Here is a 20944-nt window from a genome sequence, read left to right as displayed (position 1 = left end):
TTTCTTTCTTTCTTTCTTTCTTTCTTTCTTTCTTTCTTTCTTTCTTTTCTTTCTTTCTTTCTTTCTTTCTGTCTTTCTTTCTTTCTTCTTTCTTTCTTTCTTTCTTTCTTTCTTTCTTTCTTTCTTTCTTTCTTCCTTCCTTCCTTTCTTTCTTTTTTCTTTTCTTTTTTTTTTCTTAACAATTACATCCTCTGTGTAACAGAACTGTGGCTGTCCTGAACTTATTGTGTAGATCAGGTTGGCAAGGATCTCACATAACTTGATGCCCTATGGAAACTTGTTAACTACCAGTTTATATCTGTTTGGAGAAATATAACTTGGACTTCATCAGCCTGTAATGACAATGTTTTTTTCTATGAAATATGTTCTATGCATTGCTGGATGGTTTGTGTCCATGTATAAACAGCTAGTGTTCTTGCACAAAGAAAATGTACTTCTGTACTTCTGCAGTGTGTCACAGAGGGTAGTTTTGGAACTTCAGTGTGAAGTGACCAGCAGAATGAAAAATACTACATCTGCATGCTTGGGATGAAGCTTTCTTGGTTTGGTGTATAATATCTTTAATGTGTTCTTGGGTTCATTTTGCAAGTATTTTATTGAGTATTTTGTGTCAATGTTCATAAAGAAATTGGCCTGATTTTCTTTTCTTTTCTTTTCTTTTGTAAGGTCTTTGTGTGGCTTAGGTATCAAGGTGACTGTGGCTTTATAGAATGAAGTTGGTAATGTTACTTCTGTTTCTATTTTGTGGAATAGTTTGAAGAGTATTGGTGTTAGCCCCTCTTTGAAGGTCTTGTAGAATTCTGTTCTGAAACTGTCTGGCCCTGGTGTTTTTCTCTTTTTGTTTTTGCCTTGCCAGGGCACAGAGGAAGACAATACAGCCACCTTTGAGGAGACTTGATATGTTAGGGTTATATAGAAGGGGAGGAGGCCTTCCCCTCTCATGGGACTAGGAAAAGGTATAGGGGGAAAAGAAGGAGGGTGGGTGGGACTATGAGGAGATGGGGGGTGCTGCAGTGGAGAAACAAAGTGAATAAAGTATAATAAAGGAATAAATTAATTACAAATATTTTTATTTTAAAAAAAATGAAAAGAAAGGAATAGCATTCCTAAAGATGGATGGACAGTGTAAACTGTCTTGGTATGAAGAATAGTATTGTTTTTCTCCTTGCAATTTTCCCATTACATGTACAAGTTCTTTACAGGCAACAGTGGAGTCTGGTATATCTCATCAACCACACAAAAGGGCATACAACTGTCACAAGCTGCTTACAATATAGTCCCAGAGTACCACTACTGGGAATTCTATGTTCTCAAATCCATTGGCATTTTTACTAACTAGCACAGCCATGCTTTTGTAGTGGACTCCAATAAGGTATGTCACCTCATCCCAGGAAGAGAAAGACTGTCCTAATTAGCTTTAACGGTCAACTTTACAAACTCAAGTCATCAGACTTGAGAGCCTCATTTGAGCAATTGCCTACATCAAATTGGCCTGTTGGGAGATGTCTTAATTGGCAGAGGAGGGCCTACTTACTGAGTGGGACATATGGAGGTGGTCCTTAGTTATGTAAGCTAGTTGAACATGATCCTATGGTTGAACCAGGAAGTGAACAAGAAGCATTCCTCTATGGTTTCTGCTTAGAGTTCTTACCCTAACTTCCCTCAATAACAGGTTGTGACTTGGAAGTGCAAGATAAAATATATCCTGTCCTCCCCTAAGTAGCTTTTTTTGTGTTTTATCACAGCCACAGAAATTAAATTCAGTTACCCTGGAGATACTCCATATTCAGATGGTTCTGCCTTGGTTGCACATCTTATCATCGATATCAGACAGCATAAAACTACCACTAAAGCAAGGAGCCATACTATCTCCTACCACATGGGATTCCCTTCTCAGGACTGCCCAAAAGGATACTCCACCTGCACAAGGATCAGCTTCAGCTGTACATCTCAAATCCCATTCAGAGCTAATGTGGCTACTCCTCCACCCAAAGACATCTTTAGTTGTGTCTGTCCCTGTATGAGTGCCCTGTTTGTGTTGTGTGACTGTCGGTGGAGATATAAAATAGGGCACCAGAGCCAGCTCAAGGAAAGAACTTCATCAAGCCTGGCTTGGCAAACTAATGAATTCCTGAAGGTTACTTACTGAAGTAAGGATGACTCAAAGGCATCTGTAACACCAAAAAACACTACCCCAACAATGTAGCTGTATCCGTGGGGCTCCCTTCTCAATTTATTGGAAACTCTACACACAAACATTCTCTTGAGCAGTAATTATTTACTATTCATATCCTGGAGGATGGCCCTTGAACATTTTGAGTCCTGAAGGTTTGATGAGTTTCTTGTTTCATTAGCTTCCTTTTCCAATGTCATTTAGGGCATCCTTTTCTCCTATAGAAGAGAATGTTTCAACTGAGCAAATACTTACACAATAGTTCCCAGAGCATACTCAATAGATTAGGTAGTATTTAAGATAATGGACTGTTTTATGCTCAAATCAAGATTCTACTATTATTAACCAGAGAACTCAGGCTGATGTGTGCCATATGAACTGGTAAAAATAACTGAACATATTAATGCTTATCCAGAGTAGTTGACAGTTACTTACAAGGCATTCCTGCTTGTCTATGAGAAGCACCACATGGTTTTGACCATTTATTATCAATGTATTATAGTACTGTGTTATGAAAAAGTGTGGCTTCTATATATATAAAAAAAAAACCACTTCACACAAAAGCACCTAATCTTGTATGTACCTAGTTACAGAACTTCAAAATAAATAAATAAGGCAAAATCACAAGGCTCTACCACAAATTATTTTAAAATAAAACAATTTGTACATATCAGTAAAAAAGATTATGTTAATGTGTATACATTCTATATCAACATGTAAGAGAACATAAATTACTCTCATAAGAATTATGGATATCATTTGACAAATACGTTTATCATTTTAGCTAGAACTTAACATCAACTCAAATGCAAACAGCAAATCATGCTGGTCAGAGGTTTCTGAGGAAACTAAATCACTGTTACTGTTCCACTGTTTATGTCATTACTGTTTGACAAAACAATTCTTCCCACTCCAGATCTTACAGCTACTTGACAAGTGAAAGTGTGAAAAGAGAAAATAAATCCTTCAGCATCCAAATTACATGGCACCTTGTAAAAAACTGGCATATTATTTTAATACCACTTACAGATTAAAACAATTTTGTTGTTGTTGTTGTTGGGCTGACATGTGTGTGATGTCAGAGGACAACTGGCGGTCCATTCTCTACTCATTGTATGGGTTCTGGGGACTGAACTGAGGTGATCAGGTTTGGCAGCAAGCACCTTCACCCACTGAGCCATCTTGTTGCTCTACACAGGACAAAGCGACGGACACTGGATACTTGCAGGACAGAAAGAAAAAAAAAAAGGATCAATGTCAAAAAGTCCCATACTCTGACAGAACTACTATGCCAGCCAGTCAGGCTGGCATAAAATTCACAATCTACATTGCCAGCCTCCCAAGTTACTAGGATTACTAGTTTGTGCCAACCAACTCTTTGGAAGCTGCACATACACTGCAGTAAAAAATTGGAGCCGTTAAGGGCTGTTTCTTGGGATGTGGTGTGTGCTATGCATATAAACATACATGCTTATAAAACAAAAATTGAATATAATGTGGTAACTGAACCTACAGAAACTGCCTACTGGTAGAGGTACCCCATATTCACCCATTTCATTTCCACCATAAATTATTACACAATTATTCAACAGAGACCTGATGCTAAAGCAATCTGACATGTATTATTTCACTTTTCTAAAATGTCCCTCCAGCTTATATGCTTGGGAGGAATCACTGTCAACTTTTTCCTACATCAGAGGATTCCTTGAAGGAATTCCTTGAAGGCTTGCCAATGCCTATGTCACTCAAGGGTGCTTTTCAGAAAGCATATTCTCATACCTCTTCAAGAAAGGAAAAGTCAAAGGTTTCCTGTTATCACTGCAGAGCACCTCACTACTTGTGGTCAGTAGTGTGAACCCTTTGCTATACAGTTTCCTGAATTTCTTATATTCCCCAGTCGTGTAATTGCCCACAAGAAAGACTGAAAAGTCTGATACCACTAAAGGCCCTTACTATATGCTCACTATTCTCCTCAAAAGGGTTTTCCCAACATCATCTTTGGGGCATATTACAAAAAGTGAACTAAAAAGCTTTATCACACAGGTGTCTTTGTAGAGAGATTTAACAATTTACTGATGATCAAAAGGACAAAGGTCTACTGAAGAGACAAAGATCTCTTCATTAATTTCATGGCAAGTTTATCAGATGGTTCTCAGAGAGCTGTCTCCTGGTTCTCAGATATTCTGTAGTTTTTCTCCCACACTGTTCAAAGCTGGTCTGTAATTGACTAGTACAAGAAAGAAGTGAAACTATACCTTCTGGAGGCAAGAATTCATTTTTTAATTGGTTTCTCTTAGAAGACTTACTTGGGGGTATTATAAAGATATGGTGAGGCACTGAAGGTCTCCTGTCAATAACCTGCAGAAAATTCCTATGCATGTGAGTGAGCCATCTAGAAGTGGTTCCTTCAAAAACAACTTTAGAAGATTGTAGCTCTGGTTGATGTCTTCAATATAAGTTCATGGAAAATCCTGGGGGGGGGGCAACTACCAAACTAAAGGTGCCCTCATATTTCTGACCTACAAAATGTGAGGTATTTGTTTGAAGCCACAAAATTTGGGAGGGGATATATATTATAAAGCAATAACAATGTATACACCTGATGTAACTTCTCTCAAGTTATCTTAGGATCAACAAAGCTTTCTGACAGAAATTCCCTTAGTAATTTCTCACCATAATTCATATCCACCTGTTATGTATTCTTTTGTGCACGGAGAGGTAAGAGTTACTGGTGAAAGATTTTCCACAATGGTTACATCTATAGGGCTTTTGCCTAGTATGAGTCATTAAGTGCTTCTTTACAGCTGAGAGATTATTAAAAGCTTTTCCACAGTGACTGCATTCATATGGTTTCTCTCCAGTATGTATTCTCTTGTGTACAGTTAGAGAAAAGCTACTGCTGAACGACTTCCCACACTCATTACATTCATAGGGCTTCTCTCCAGTGTGAGTTCTTAAGTGCTGGGCTAGATATGAGCTCTTCCTGAAGGTTTTCCCACAATCCTGGCACTCGAATGGTTTTTCTCCAGTATGAATGCTATTATGTCCAGTGAGCGAGGACCTTGTACTGAAGGCCTTTCCACACTGAGTACACTCATGGTGATTTTCAGCCTCCGTGTGAATTCTCTTATGACTTTTGAGGTTACAACTGGTACGAAAGACATGAAAACACTGGTTGCATTCATAGGGCTTTTCTCCAGTGTGAATTCTTACATGAAGTCTGAGGGATGAGGGATCACTGAACGCTTTCCCACAGTGACTGCATTCAAAGGGTTTCTCCCCATTATGGATTCTTCTGTGAACGGTAAGGTAAGATTTGCTGCGGAAGGATTTTCCACACTGACTACAATCGTAGGGTTTTTCTCCAGTATGAATTCTCTTGTGCTGAGTAAGGTTAGATTTCGTGCTGAAGACTTTAAAACATTGATTGCATTCATTGATTTTCATTCCATGATGACCTCTTTTCTGTTAGTTATTACATAAATAAAATTAGTTAAAAATATGAATTCATATTATTAATTTATCATGCTGTAATGAGAATGCCTCTCCCCCTAAAATCTGTGACCTTATAAAAAACACTTTGAATCTTTTTGGAGCTTATAAGACTTCTGCTTAGCCTGAGGATGTTTAAAGGCACAGACATTTGTTTACAAATCCTTATTCAAGAAAGTTTTTTTTTGGATAAACTTAGGACCACGTATGTTCAAACACCCACCACTCGATTCAGACTTAATAGAATACAAACTTGTGAGAGCTCTTAGTGAAGAAATATGTTTAAAACTGGCTTAATCTTTTCTCTAAAATATAGTTTCACAGAGTCTTCCCAGAGATATCATTTCCTCAAGTTTCAGTGACACTCTTCATAATGATTCTCTGGGTTTTCTAGCTGTTTTAACATAGAAAAACCAAAACTCGTTACCTCTAGTTTCACTGTTTTTCCACCATTAGCATGTTCTTTTCTAAAAATATGCTTCTTAGGAGTTAGCCATTTGTCTTTAAGTACAGTCTCCAAATCTGAAACAAATTGAAAAAAAATTATGTGAAGAGAAGAAAAGGAAAAATGGTGAGGTTCATACAGACTCTGAGAGATTAGAATACTTGATAAAGACTAACAGGAAGGGGCAGTTGGTTCTGGAAATTTGAGGAGTTAAAGACAATACATTCTAGTTATATGTTGAGATTGCTAAGACACAGACAAAAGATAAATAATCAAGAATGGAAATTATGACTTAAAATTTACCATTTCTTTCTTATTTTTAGTTGTATTTATGTGTGCAAATGTATTGAAAACAGAATGATTGGGTTCTGCTGAAGCTGGAGTTATAGGAAGGTGTGAGTCTTCCTGTGTGGTTGCTGGGAACTGAACTCTGCTCCTCTGCAAGAGCAGTACATGCTCTTAGCCTTTTAGACATCTTTCCAGCCTGTGGCTTAAAATTGAAAATGCAAAAAACTGCATCTTTGTTTTTTCTTCACAGGTGAAAGTATATGAAATGATGAACACAGACTTGGGAGAAGAATAAAAACAGTGGAAATTTATGTGAAATGTTCATGAACATCTTTGTCAGTGGAAAAGAATACTTTCCACCCCAGCTTCCCAGGCCATAGGCACCTCCTTGGACAGCCCAGGCCCACTTGTGCTTACCTGGACAGATGCCTGGAATAATTCTTCTGTCCTCTCTCATATCCCTGTCTTCTTGTTCCAAATGGGATATCAGATTTGGTTTATCAAGGTGATGCCCTATTTATGGAGCAAATGCATGTAATGTTAGGAAAATTATTCAAGGGATACTCAACTCCACAAACCTGAAGCCAAATTTTTGAAGATGAAAAAAAAAATGACTATAGCAGCAGTGGTATAATTTTTCTAAATTCTAATGAACACAGTAACTTTCATAAGGAACAAAAATTTAACTATCTCTATCTCAAGATTCAAAGTAATGTGTTATTAATAATCCCAGATATACATGCTTAAGTTCAAATATACATTTAAAGGGCCTTAAAAGGAGAATATCAGGTCAGGGAAAGAGAGAGATAATCATTTCTCAAGGAAGACATTAGACAGAAAGTTCCATGAAAATGGGCCACATCTCTTTTTACCACTTTGCTTCAAATTCCCTGTTCACATTTGAGGACATAAAAGGGGGGAGCAGCCTTACCAGGCCACAGTAGAGGACAATGCAGCCACTTTTGATGAGAACTGATAGACTAAGATCAGAAAGAAGGAGAGGAGGACCTCCCCTATCAGTGGACTTGGGGAGTGGCATGCATGCAGAAAGGGGAGGGAGGGTGGGATCGGCAGGGGAGGAGGGAGGGGCTCATGGGGGGATACAAAATGAATAAAGTGTAATTAATAAAAAAATAAAAGATTTATTAAAAAAAAGTGCTTAAGGTTTATAAAACTGACAATGAAAATGGTGACAAGGGGATCTCATAACTCGTCATCCCACCCCCATCCCCCCCCAAAAAAAAGCAAGTGAAACTTATAGAAATTAATTACCTTTCTGGAAAAACAAACTTAAAAAAATGAAATCTATTAGTAGATTTAATGTTTATTTATGGAAGCAAAATCTAAATAACACTCCACCCCTGACTAAATCTGAGTTAAGAGAGTTTATATAAAGTTTGGCTATAAAGGCATAACTGTCCAGTCTGCATAAATAAGGGACAAGCCAAAAAATAGCCACAAACAATGTAAAACCCAGGTACAAGATGCCTAGGGTATGCTTATCAATGTAAAGCCCAGGTACAAGATGCCTAGGATATGCTTAAATGCTAAAGGTAAGAGGGAGTTTAAATAAAGTTTGGCTATAAAGGCATAACTGCCCATTCTATATAAACAAGGGGATAGGACAAATAGCTACAACATATATAAAAATCTAGGGCTAAACCTCAAAACAGGTACAAGATACCTATGGTATGCTTATATTCTAAATTAAAAAGGAGCTTATGTAACGTTTACTTAAAATATGCATTTTCTATTGCTCAAGGCAACCAGCTTGTCTCTCTAATGGGAGGCTTCTCTAGGGAAATAGGTAGCAACTTGGCCTACTACAACAGGCACGCAAGAGCCTGAAAAGATATTTTAATCTATCTAACCTTGTTTTGATGATAATAATTGTATGTTCAGTAATAATGGTAACTTATATTGCTAATCCCTTTACATGGGAACAACTCTAAAACTGACTGAGACATAAAAATGTGTGTCTCCAGCCAAAAACTTCAACAATACTTGGCCAATAAATCCTTGGCTATAATATCCTCAAAATGTATTATGCTAACCTTTTAATTTGCATAGATAAAATTGGCTTACAGTTTAGTTTCATCCTGTACATCTCATACATTTATAATTTTAGAACTCTATAATGCTTGTGAGAAATTATATGTTTGCAGAACAAAAGAACTGGACACCAGAGATGCTGGATCAAACCTAACAGAATCTTTCTTCAGCATGCTGAGACATTGACACATCTGTTCCAGCATCTTGCATGTTCCAGCATTCTACTTATACCTGCCTCAACTTCTTCAACTGCTGTTTCTCATCAAAGCCTGCTCCCAAAAGAATTTTGAAGAAAGCTACTAATTTTAACTGGTCCACCATTTTTGACTGTTCCAAAAAGGACTTTTATTAAGCCTGAAATTTCTCAACATTCAAATGTTATTGGAACACAAATGTTATTGCTTGCTTAATTAACCATTTTTATTTGGGCCTCCTACAGGATTTCTACATGTCCACAATGTCAGCTAGAAGAAACTCATGAGAACGGTGTCCAATTTCCTTTAAAGGGGGTTGGGTATGTTTTGGTTGTTTGCTATGGCTATGAAATTTTATTGTCATTGGGAGATTATTAAGACCATTAATAATAATGGTCTTATTCAAAGTAAAACAAGGAATATACAGGGATATTTTATCAAAATAGAAAAAGGGTAGATTATTGAATCTACTCAACTTAAGGTTTTATTTGTTATTCCCAAATAAGGTTAATTTTAACTCTGGTATAGAATTTTGTATATTGATGCAAAAATAAGTATTTTTAATACATTGGTATAAGCTTTAGTATATTGATAGAAAGTCAAGGTTACTTCCAATACTTTTAAACTACTATTAAAAGGTGGTTAGGATATTAGGTATGCAAGTTAATTGTTAGTTATTCAACTCAGTCATGTCAATCACTAGTCTAATTTATCACAGGAGTATACATCATAGGTTTAACAGATAGATATGATTTTGTATACAAAGCGATTACATCAAGATTGGTAGTCTTCAAAAACTTCAGAGACCTATAGAATATGGCATTTAAAATGTTCTTATTATTTTAAAGATTCTTTGACAATGAGACAAGTCATTTCCTGGCAGCACCCCTGAAAGAAGATAATGAGCACTGAAGAACCTCCATATGGAGATGGCTTCAAATGTGGCAAACAAGCCACTCGGGTAAAGAAAATACCCTTGCTTCACAACAGACAAATTCTGCCTAAAATGGGCAAGCTTAAATGCAGAACAAGTTGACTGCCGAACTCTGCCAAGACAGGATAAGCAAGTCCTAAATAGTTCCTGCTTCACGTATATGTCTGTCAAAATATTCTGAGCCAGAAGGCTGAAGATGATACTCCAACGTTATAGAGAGTTATGAGTGACTGTTCAGCAGCAAACTGTCTCTGTCAATTTTTTATTTTTTGGAAGCTGCTAACATGCACTTCCTATTTACTCTCATAACTAATTTTATTCCTTCTCAAGTCTCTGATGGTGTTGAAGACCAAATAGTTACAGTACCACATTTAAGCTTAAGTTGTTTAGAAGTTAAGAAATCTTTTTATATAGGTAATACCAATAAGGATAAAAGTTAATTTAGGTATAGAACTTTAAACTTATCAAGATAAATAGGATAATCAGACACTTTCTCCTATGATACCCTCTCCATGTGCTAAATACACATGGACTAGACATTGCACATGTAGATTTTACCTAACAGTTTTCATAATTTTGTAATTATTATTGTATTGAAAGAAAAGGAGCCTGTTATTGGACTTAAAAGGGAAAGTGTTGGTATAATGTTCTTTTAAAATGTATACCCCTTACCCTTGTTAATTCAAATGCTGATTTCCCCACCCCCAACTCTCTGGTTTCAATCCAGATATTGCATTGTGATACTCATTATAAGCATCCTGTCTTAGCTCTTGTGTAAACAGGACAAAATAAAGCAACTAGATACAATGTTGTGCAATGGGAGGAGCCAGAGGACAGGAAAGAGGGGAGGAGCTAGAGAGCAGGAAAGGGTGGGAGGAGAAGGGGCGAGAGGAGAGCAGGGAGAGCAGAGCTGGAGGAGAGAGCTTGGAGGACATGGAGCATGAACCAGACCTAAGATTTCACAAAAAGCAAGTAAAATGTGGGAAATCTAAATGTTAGGAAACTGAGGGCTTGGAGACTTAGAAGGGAGTAAATATTGCCCAGCATTGTGTTCTAGGTTAACTAAAAACCCAGTCTCTGTGTGGTGATTTGGTTATACAGCTGCTGAGGATTAACAGCAGCATTACTAGAAGATAAACCAGTAGTAAAATTAAATAACTTCTTACAACATATATATGTATATTTATTAAAGGAATAAGATCTTTGCAAGTTTGAAGCCAACATGGTCTTCATAAAGAGTTCCAGGCTAGCCTTTTATATAGGGATAATGTCTCAAAACAAACAAACAAGCAACAACAATAACAAAAAGCTATATGAAAACCTATAATCTTCCAACCCAATGTGGGAGGGAACCCTCAATTATAAGAACTAGTTGGACACAGGTAGCATGAAAGGACATGGGAGATACATTCAAGGTTAATGGTTTAATTAAGTAGAGATAGGGTGATTGGAGAGAGGAGATGGTAAAGAGTGGATTAGACAAATTAGGATCTATTAAGGATCCTTCTGGTGGTTTGAGTGAGAGTGACCCCTATAAACTTAAATACTTGGTTCCCAGTTGGTAGCACTGTTTAGGAAGGATCGAGAAGTGTGGCCTTGATAGAAGCGTTCTGTCACTAAGGGTAGACTTTTAGGTTTCAAATGCCCACACCAATCACAGTCTCTCACTCTCTGCCTCAATATTGCAGATGATGTAAGTTCTCAGCTTACTACTCCATAGTCTTGCCTGCCTGCCTGCCTACCTGCTGTCATACTATGCACCATGACAGCCAAGGACTAATCCTCTGAGACTGTAAGCAAGTACTCAAATGCTTTCTTTTATGAGTTGCCTTGGTCACAGTGCCTCTTCATAGTGACAGAATAATAACTAAGACAAGCCTTATGGAAATCCATTTTGTTTGCAACCTTTATACACACACACACACATATATATACATATATATATATATATATATATATACACACACATATACACACACATACACACACACATATAAAGAATTTGAAGAGAAGTACATTGCATAGGTGGAAATCTTATTGTCAGGCATGAAATATCTCCCTACAAGTTATTGGTCAAGAGGCCCAGAGGCTATTGCCACTGTTTAACCACCCACCATAATTAGACAGTAAGACCCTATTCCACTCATTTTGGATGCACAGTGTAAAAAAGTCAACTTTAAAATAATCAGGATCAGTCTCTGCAGGACCCCCTGGGGCTCAGATCTTTTAGTTTTGTTGGTCTCCTTGTGGGGCTCCTGTCCCCAGTACGTCCCTCTAATCCCACCCCTCTCTTCCTCTATAACACCCCCTGCACTCTGTCCAAAGTTTGGCTATGAGTCTCAGCATCTGCTTTGATCCCCTGTTGGGTGGATCCTTTCAGAGGACCCTCTATTGTAGGTTCCCACCCTGTTTCCTCTCTTCCACTTCTTCTGGTGTCCATCCTGTTTGCCATTCTGAATGGGATTTAAACATCCACCCTAGGGTCCTTCTTAGTGTTTAGCTTCTTTAGGTCTGTAGATGGCTGTCCTATATCATATGGCTAATATCTGCTTATTAGCAAGGGTATATCATGCCTGTCCTTCTGGGTTATCTCACTCAGGATGATCTCTTCTAGTTCCATCCATTTGCCTGCAGAAATTGATGCACCAATGGAAGACCATGCATGGAGAGGACCTAGCCCCCCCCTGCTCAGATACGGCCGACTGGCAGCTCAGTCTTCAGGGGCTGCCTCTATTATGAACTCAGTTGACTGCTCTCTGATCACTTGTCCCTGATAATGCAGCCTTGCCAGGCCATGGAGGAAGAGGATCCAAACAGTCTGATGAGACTTAACAAGCTATGAGCAGATGGCAAAAGTGGAGAACTCCCCCTTTCACTGGACTAGGGGAAGGGGATGAGAGAAAGAAGGAGGGAGGGTAGAACTGGGGGAGTTGAGGGAGGGGGATTCAATTGGGATATATAATAAATAAATTATAAAGAAAAAATAAAAATTAACATAATAATAAAAAATGATCAGGATCCTCTTTCCCTGGTGACTAGGTTGGGTAGTGCCAAACGGTGCTGAGGGAGAAAAGACATCAGCAGTTTAACTCAGTGCTAGACCCTGAATGCTATAATACTGCTTTGATGGCATAAAAAAAATGCCCACATTGTGCAGCAGTGAGTGGCATGATTATGGGGTTAACCAACTGCTTTCTTATTGGCCTGTTTCACGTTTGACACTGTAAACCTGGTCAAAGGCCCGTGACTGGAAAATAAGATCCTTGGGAGGAACATATTTTTCTTTTGCCAAAAGGCTGTGCTGTCAAATTGTACTCTAAATATTTACGTCTATATGCACAGATCTGTTCTTTTCTCAACTTTGTTCAGAGAAGCTTCTTTCTTCCTTGGGCAGTAATTAATGAAGAGAATCACAACTAGTTAAGATGCAAGGAATGGGTCATCTATATCAGCATCATATCATCCAAAGCTCATGGAACTCAAGTGGATGAGGGGCCAGAAAGAATGTAGGACCTGGCAGATTGAGGGGGTGATGATGAAATGCTGACTTCTAGGTATTACATGGTCATTGCATGTGTCAATTCATAACAGATATGATTATCTATACAAGAACAAGTCAGTCAAAATTATGGCACAGCTAAGGTCCCCAAGGCCCTATCCCTACTGGATGAGTTACTGGGAATTAATTGGCTTGCTCATGCTGGAGTGGACGGCCACACATCCATATGCATATAGGCAGTACTACTTAGATTCAGGGGATTATTAATAACAAGAAGCAGATTATTAAAAACTAAGAAGCAGAAAAGATGACAAAGTTGAAAGGGACTTAAGGCGGTGTGATTTAGGAAAGGTGGAGGGAAGTAGTCATGGATGGACATTGTCAATATACACTGAATACATGTATGAAACTTTCAAAGAACACCCACACATAAAAATATAGAGTTAGTCCCCTTTCTTTTTAATTTTTATTTTTTTTAATATTAGTTACAGTTTGTTAGCTTTTATCCCTGCTGTATCCCACTCCCTCTTTCCCTCCCAACCCCACCCTCTCACCCTTATCTCCTCCCTGCCCCTTTCCAAGTCCACTGATAAGGGAGAACCTCCTCCCCTTACATCTGATACTGGTTTATCAGGTGTCTTCAGGTTAGTCCCCTTTCTTATGCTGTAACAAAATGTTGTGGCTAAGCACTTTTTAAGGAAAATAGGTTTACTTTGGCTCAAGATTTCGATGTCCAGAAAGTCCAAACAGCATGGCACTTGCATTTGATGATGGACCCCTGGTTTTGTCCCAAAATGGCAGAGAAGGGATAAAGAGAGGGTGGAGTGATTACGAGCGTATTCTGCTCTTAGAGAGGATTCAGGTTCAATTTGCAGCACTTACACCTAGCAGTTTACAACTGCCTAGAATTCCAGCACCAGAAGGATGTGATACATCTGGCCCCTGTAGGCACTGGCAATCAAATACACCTGCCACACATGTACTCATCATTAAAAACGACAAATGTTTTTGTTTTTTTAAAAGTTTAATACGGAAGAAAAGTAGAAAGCTGACCAGGAGTATAGAAATATGACTAAGCATGTGGGTTGCCTATCTATACAACAACCCATTCTGAAGAGAATTAACTTGGTCCCATGAGACCTGACTGATGCCCGAGAAACAGCATGAATCTTTTCTGAGATGGGCTCTTGATGCTGACACCTTCCAACATGCCCCACCATTAGAAGTTTTCACTAATTTACCATTGCCTTTCAGAGTGAACTAAGTGTCTAGCACATAAACCTTTGGGAGGCTAAACCAAACCACAGCAGAAGTAATGAAATACTCTGAAGTTACACTGCTGTATATACTATGGTGAGCACACTAAAAGCCTCTCACTTGTATATTTTAAAATGATTCATTGTTTTGTTTTATATCAATAAATAACCTGAACAAATGTGGACAAATCAGCTGATGGTGGCTTACCGAGTGAGGCCAGGTTCTTCCAGTTTTCCAGCATTACTGTCCTATACAGAGTTCTTTGTAAAGGATCCAACAAATCCCACTCCTCCTGTGTGAACTGCACAGTCACATCTTCAAAGGACACCAACTCCTAAATTATTTATACATCACAGCTTAGCCAAGGGCCCCATCAAAGAGAAGGAGGCCAAGATGGTAGACCCACAGATGGTGACTCAGAGCATAGTACAGGTAGGCAGGTTGAATGCTATCTGCCTTGGCTTCTGGCCTTGGTGTTCTGGCTCCTCTCCTGTATAATACCCAACTTCCCAAAGTCCCTTCCTTTTTCCACTCTGACTATTTGCTCCTGAAATCTCATTTCCTGGGGCTGAGCACAGGCCTGGGACAATCTACAACAGAGGATAAACAATTGGTACATTAATAATTCCCCCATGGCTGTGATAAACCGCCAGAAAGTAGGACAGAGTCAAACCTTTACTTGACCTCACCACAAACTTTTAGGGAATTTTGATATCCTTAGAGACTCTGGAAGGAGCTTTGACAAAGCAGTGCATGTTATATAAGACACATTTTCTGGGGTGTCTCCTAGCCCTTGCTAGATGCCTGGGGATGCTGGTTGAACTATGTAAGTCTGCATTGTAACAGATTTATAGAAAGAATGACTTGGAAAAAATTAAAATCTACTCACCTGTAACAAGCTTGTTAAGAACTCATTGGTTAGCCCTTCTTTGCCCATGTGTCCTTTCTCAGGAGACACTGGATACAGAGATGATTGAACTGGGGAAGAAATAAATCATGAGAATCTAGGATATCCTAGCATGTTGAGGTTTATGAGACCGACTATATAAAACTGCCAGTACCTACAGCATGCATCTGCATATGCACTCACACACAGACAGACAGACAGACACACACACACACATATCACATCCCTCCACTCCTGCACAGATAGCTTCCAGCTTCCATAAACATTGCACAACCTTGTTTCAGCTTAGCTAAGATACATGGCACCTGGGTCTGACTGCCTATGAGGAAGAGAACATGTCCAAAGAGGAGGAAATTGATGTTCTGTAGTCATCACCATTTATTCCAGGAACAATTAACTCTATAATTCAAAAGAGACTAAAATTTTCAAAGTCAACACGAAGATGGCACATCCAATACCCAATAGCTACATCTTGTCCTAAGAGCTGGCTATCACATCCAAGGAGCAAGGGGCTCCACCCTTGCCTTACCTTCTTACGCCTGAGCCTCCTCAGTGGCTACCCAGTCTCGATCCCTTTCTGAACTGTGGGCTTGGGGGCCTTTGAATTTTACTCTAAGGACTGCTAGGACTCAGTGTCTTACCATATATTAGAGGAATGGCAGTTGCTGCCATCTTGACTCCAACATCAGAGTTTCTGAACACAGGGCAGTGGAGGGGCCAGCTACACTTCTGACTTCCAAAGACACCAAGGCAGAACTCTGGAATCAACAAAAGATAGGAAGTCTGCACAGCCATGTTCTTTCCCAGGAACATGAAGATGAGCCTTCTTCAGCTTGTCTATCTTGGCCTTCTTCAAAATGCACATTTTGTTTCCTATGCTGAGCCTTTTTCTACTTGGCAAGTTGGCTGGGGGCAGGAGGACAAGGGGGAGTTGGTTTTCCTTCTGCCTTCACATCACCATTAATAAAAATTCTCCTCACTTCAAATAACCAAGCAATTCTGAAGTCCTCACCACTGAGAAATCATTAATACAATTCATTTCTGGAATGATCTGCTTGAATATACCATCAAGCTTAAATACTCAAAGGATGCAGGATCAGTCCCCAGAGTGTCCCCATGTCCCAACTTTAGATGCCAGTTGTCACTCGGCAAACTTCCCTATGTTCTTGAGCCAGTGGCTGAAAACTGGAGCTCTCATGATCCCTTCTTGGGTTTGATTAATTTGCTAGAAAGGATCACACAACTTGGGGAATACTTTATTGGTGGAGTGTAGCCTTTTCTGTTTTGGTTTGTTAGGACTCATGAAGTTCTAAAGGAGGCTTATTGAGACTCTGGAAATTCTAAAAGGAGGTGCGTTAAGTCATAGAAAGAACAACTCAGGAGACCCCAGACATCTGTAAAATTGACCAGATGCATAAGACCCCTGTCTCATCCAAGATTATATAAGCAGTAAGTACTGCTAAGGAGACAGACCAGCCTGGCTGCCTGAAAAGGAACAGATAAGCTAAGCTGTGGATGAGACATTCTTTGACTTATGGAGCTGCCTGCAAGCAGTGCACTGAGTTCCAGTTTCCAGTACTAGTGAACAATCACCAATGTTGGACAGTTTTTGGCGACCCACTCACTCTTGATGGTCCCATACATCTTTATCCTTCAAGTTATCCATCTTGCTATTCAAGCAAGGTAGCATCCTCTGTGGTGAAATAGTCTTATGACCTAAGCATATTTTCATTTTAGTCACTGTTCAGCCTGCTTCCCTATACTAGCCAATATTTCTCATGATGTCTCCTTTCCTCTTGTTCTACTTATTCCACATGTGGTAACATTTACTATTTACCACTTCCATTTCTGGAAAAATACCCCTAAATCATAGGCAGAAAATACTGTCACCTGACAGTATCTCCCATGTGCTCCATGAGAAAAACTACGGAATCCTTTCCTGAGGACATAGGGAAAAGCTTTCTCAGACACAGCTGGGTATAGCTCTTATGAAATGAATCTGCCAATATTAGAATACAGACCATAAACTTTTAGTATTTATCCTGTCAAACCTATTTCTAAGAATTATGTCAATGATTCAAATACTACAGACTAGGGTAAGATAACTGACAGTACTTATGATAGCAAATAATTAAAATAATCACAAATGTATCTGGGGAGAGAGCTTAGGAGGTAAAGGCACCTTCTCTCAAGCCTCACAACTTTTCTTGACCGTAGGGACCCACATGGTAGAAAACGACAACTGGCAAGCTGTCCTCTTACCACACTCTATGGCACATAACACTCACACACAAAATAAATTAAAAAAACCAAAGCTCATATAGTAGGAGAACCAACTTTGCAAGTTGTCCTCTCACCTACACAGTAGTACACATAAAAACAAAATTTAATTAAATTAAAAAGACATAATAAATACATCATAAATGAAACACATACATGTGAAGAACTGCTTTGTTATCGATCTCTCAGTGGAAAAACATGTTTTCACCCTGGCCTTCACCTAGAGTTAGGGATAAGCAGGATGTTTTGCCAAGTTCATCTTTTGTTAGTTTGTGAGGCTCACACAAACAGGTGGTTGAGGTAAACAAGTTTGACTTCTCCATGAACCCCTTCATTGTACTGAAGTGCTTTGCTCTGACTATGAAAAGGGATTACGGAATACACCAGCGACAGTTTTTACTGGTAGCCCTCTCAAACAGATCCCACGTGTAGTGTATTGGTTTTTAAATTTCCTTTCAATCCTCACTCCCCACTCAAGAAATGTTTGACTCTGCCCGCAGGCTCCAGCAGTCTGGTGCCCGAACTGAGATATAGGGAAGCAGTGACGAACACTGCAGGTGTTCCCGAGCTGGAATCATAAAGAGAAAAGGATGTGGTGAGTAAAATTTGAGATAAAAAAAATGGGACAAGGCAGTAGTCTCATGTTTTTTTGTATGGAATTTAATTAGAGATAGTCTGTATATGTGGCACAGGACTGAGAAAGTGAAACTTTTAGGGTTAGCGAGAAAGAGGAAGGAAAGATGGGAGGCTTCAGGACAAAATGAAATTAAACCATTGGCTCCTCCAGAAGAGGTATATGTTCTTTCTAATGATAATTTCTTGTTAGAAGAAGACTTTGAGGATGACTTGGATTCTGATGAGATTGCAGAGGTGGAGGAAGAAGCAGCTAAGTACTATTCTAAGAGATACCTTCCAATTCAGGCTATGAATGTTAAAAAACTTAAGCTTTGGCAGAAAGAAATAAAAAAGTTGGAATAAGGCTTGGAGGAAATAAACACCACCACCACCAACAACAAAACCTGAAGAATTTACTAGGGAAAATGAGGCTCAATCCTCCACTCCAACTCCCTCATTGATTGCAGGCTTGGACCCTCCTCCTGGGACAGCTATAGTTGCTGTAGCTCAAAAGACAAGGGGACCTTTTCCTTGGTTCACTGTGCAAACAACTGTATCCCCGTGTTGGTTTTAAAAGTGGAGAAAGATGGCCAAGTATAATGGTGTATGCCTTTAAGCACCCATGAGGGAGGGGCCTAGAAGGATCCAAGAGTTGGAAGCCACCCAGGGTTCTATTGAATGAGAGCCTATTGTGTGTGTGTGTGTGTGGTGTGTGTGTGTGTGCAGGAAAGAACCAGGAGTCAAGGGATGTGGACAGTTTGTCTAACATGGGAAAGGCCTTTTTAAAAGCTTGAAGGAAAGCTGCCTGAGGCACTTGGGAAGTCTGAGCTCCAGAACCTCAAGAGAATTTTTATGTTTCCATGCCATCTGAAGCCACTGTTTATAGTAATTTGAGATACCAGACACTGTTAGCTTACAAACCAATTACTACTACTTTCCAAATGGTTCTGCTCTCCTCTTGGATTCAGTCCTCAGTACTCTCATCTTTACTCTCTTTTCTGTTAGAATGTGCATTCCACGGATACAGAACAAAGTCTGTTTTGGGCCTCAGGCATCAAACCCAGGGCCCAGCTCATGAAAATGACCAACTGTCCTAGACTGTCTAGGCCTGTTCTGAATCCTCAATGTTCTTTGTCCCAGAAAATTCTTTAGCCTTGAATAAGATGAGGGTCTAGATCATCCTAACTTGTATAATAATTACTATCAATTACATAATAATTAAATATTCCCTTAATATGATTATATGAAAGCTAAAATAAAAAATGGCAAAAGTAGGGATGTGGCTCAGCGGAAGAGCACTTGCCTAGCTTGTCCATGACAAGTGTTTGATTCCCAGCACTGAAAAAGAAATCAAACAATATAGCTAATAAATATCTTCTGTATTATAGAAAATATACTGCTATTTCAGAAATGTTAAATTCCTTTTAGGAGGCAAGGTAGGAAGGACAGCCTTGTATCTTTGATATTCTTTCACATGTTTTCAATCTTTAAGTTTTCAAACTTTAGGTTGCTGTTCCTAAAAAAGTCAAAACATCTTTTTCATACATGCCCCTTTATTCTAAAACTTCATGAAGACATACAAGTTTTCAGAAGTCACATAGAATGGGCTTGAAGAATACCACTGGCTAGTTCTAGCATTTACTGGGAAGACTTGTAAGTACTAAAAATACATGTACATTATCTTATATATTTGTATTTACTATAAAATCCCAAAAAATTTGATACTGGGCACACAAGAAAATTCTGCATTTATATGCTTATTCGTATGCGTGGTTAATAAATGCTTATTTTGTGTAATTTACACTTAGTTACATTTACTCATTGCACTTCTGTATCCATCCCTTGAAAATAACCCATCAAACATTACAAAAAATACAGCTTTCTGAGCTAACTCTCATTAAGTGGTCGCATCTGTAGTAGAATTACAACCCGTTACAAGCAAAAGAAAAGCCCTACAGAAGTTCCATGCCGCAGGGTCAGCTGGAACTCTATTGCTTCACATTCCACATCGTACTTACCTGGTTACAAGAAATTCATCACTGAATGAGTGCAGGTGGGTTCTGAGGCATTTTCAACACAACACTGAGGTTTCAACGCAAATCAGAGTTTGAGTGATGTTTTTCTGGTCTGGAAAAAAAGAAGACACAAAAACTGATGCTGAGGCCTTTTACAGAAGGAACTAAAATTGTGACAAAAACAAAACTTTCATCACCCTTCTTCCACGTGTATATACAGATTTAACATGTAATAAGAGACTGGGAAAACGTAATTACCGGACCTCTATGCAGGCATGAGCTCAAAAGGGCAGGCAGAAGCTGAAATGGTGTGTCTATAGAATTCCTCAACTTGACTGGAAAGGTATCTTCTGGTCACTCGATGTGGGCTAAACATGCCTTGTCGCTTAGCGGGCCTAAAAATGATGGGGCTGAACTTCACAAAGCTGAAGGATTTTCACACTCAGCACCACTGCTGATTTGCTGTGCTTCCTCCTTGCATGGCAGAATACAGACCAGCGTTCTGAGCCTCCCTCTGGATGACAGTCGCTCTGCCCGTCACGCCTCTGAGAGAACAAAAAGCATCCCTAGAGCTGTGAGGTGCCAGAGCTCCGGCTTTCATCCCGAGGCCTCCGGGAGGAAGCAGGAATCCAGGGACTCTGGGCAGAGCATGTCCGCGGCTGACCAAAAGCCCCGAAGGTGCATGCACTGCAAGGCTCCTCCCCGCCGCCAAAGAGAAGCCTCACCAGCTACCTAAGCCGGGCTCCTCCTTTAGTTCCGCCCTGCGCTTTCCACTTCCGCCTCTGTGCCGGCC

The 20944-nt window shown here is 39.3% G+C and overlaps 1 protein-coding gene across 4 annotated transcripts; it reads right to left on the bottom strand.

The window, feature by feature from the left end:
• Positions 1-1117: 1117 nt before the first annotated feature.
• Znf558 (zinc finger protein 558) lies at positions 1118-20876 on the bottom strand. Of its 4 annotated transcripts, none has more exons than XR_008719450.1 (10): positions 20410-20876; positions 20155-20263; positions 15883-15999; positions 15224-15312; positions 14542-14668; positions 6816-6911; positions 6093-6187; positions 4863-5638; positions 3201-3394; positions 1118-2391 (listed from the first exon to the last, which is right to left on the bottom strand). XR_008719450.1 is itself a non-coding variant. In XM_055601162.1 (9 exons), the coding sequence occupies exons 3-9, from the start codon at positions 15911-15913 to the stop codon at positions 3364-3366; spliced, it is 1245 nt and encodes a 414-aa protein (XP_055457137.1). In that variant the 5' UTR covers positions 15914-15999; positions 20155-20263; positions 20415-20876; the 3' UTR covers positions 2883-3363. The 4 variants fall into 4 exon arrangements, 2 of the variants coding, with proteins under 2 accessions (XP_055457137.1, XP_055457138.1); XR_008719449.1 differs by having other exon boundaries at positions 20415-20876; XM_055601162.1 differs by lacking the exon at positions 1118-2391 and having other exon boundaries at positions 2883-3394; positions 20415-20876.
• Between the last annotated feature and the right edge of the window lie 68 nt (positions 20877-20944).

This window comes from Psammomys obesus, unplaced genomic scaffold (genome assembly GCF_907164565.1).
Source record: "Psammomys obesus unplaced genomic scaffold, mPsaObe1.curated_primary_1811, whole genome shotgun sequence".
Lineage (NCBI taxonomy): Eukaryota > Metazoa > Chordata > Mammalia > Rodentia > Muridae > Psammomys > Psammomys obesus.
This window is presented reverse-complemented; position numbering and strand designations above follow the sequence as displayed.

Coding starts and splice junctions, on each gene's coding strand:
- Znf558 (XM_055601162.1), bottom strand. CDS start 15,913: ATGGCAGCAACTGCCATTCCTCTAATATATG. Junction 6,912..14,541: donor GAAGAACCTGGCCTCACTCG/GTAAGCCACCAT, acceptor CTCCATAAATAG/GGCATCACCTTGATAAACCA. Junction 5,639..6,092: donor GAAAAACAGTGAAACTAGAG/GTAACGAGTTTT, acceptor AATAACTAACAG/AAAAGAGGTCATCATGGAAT.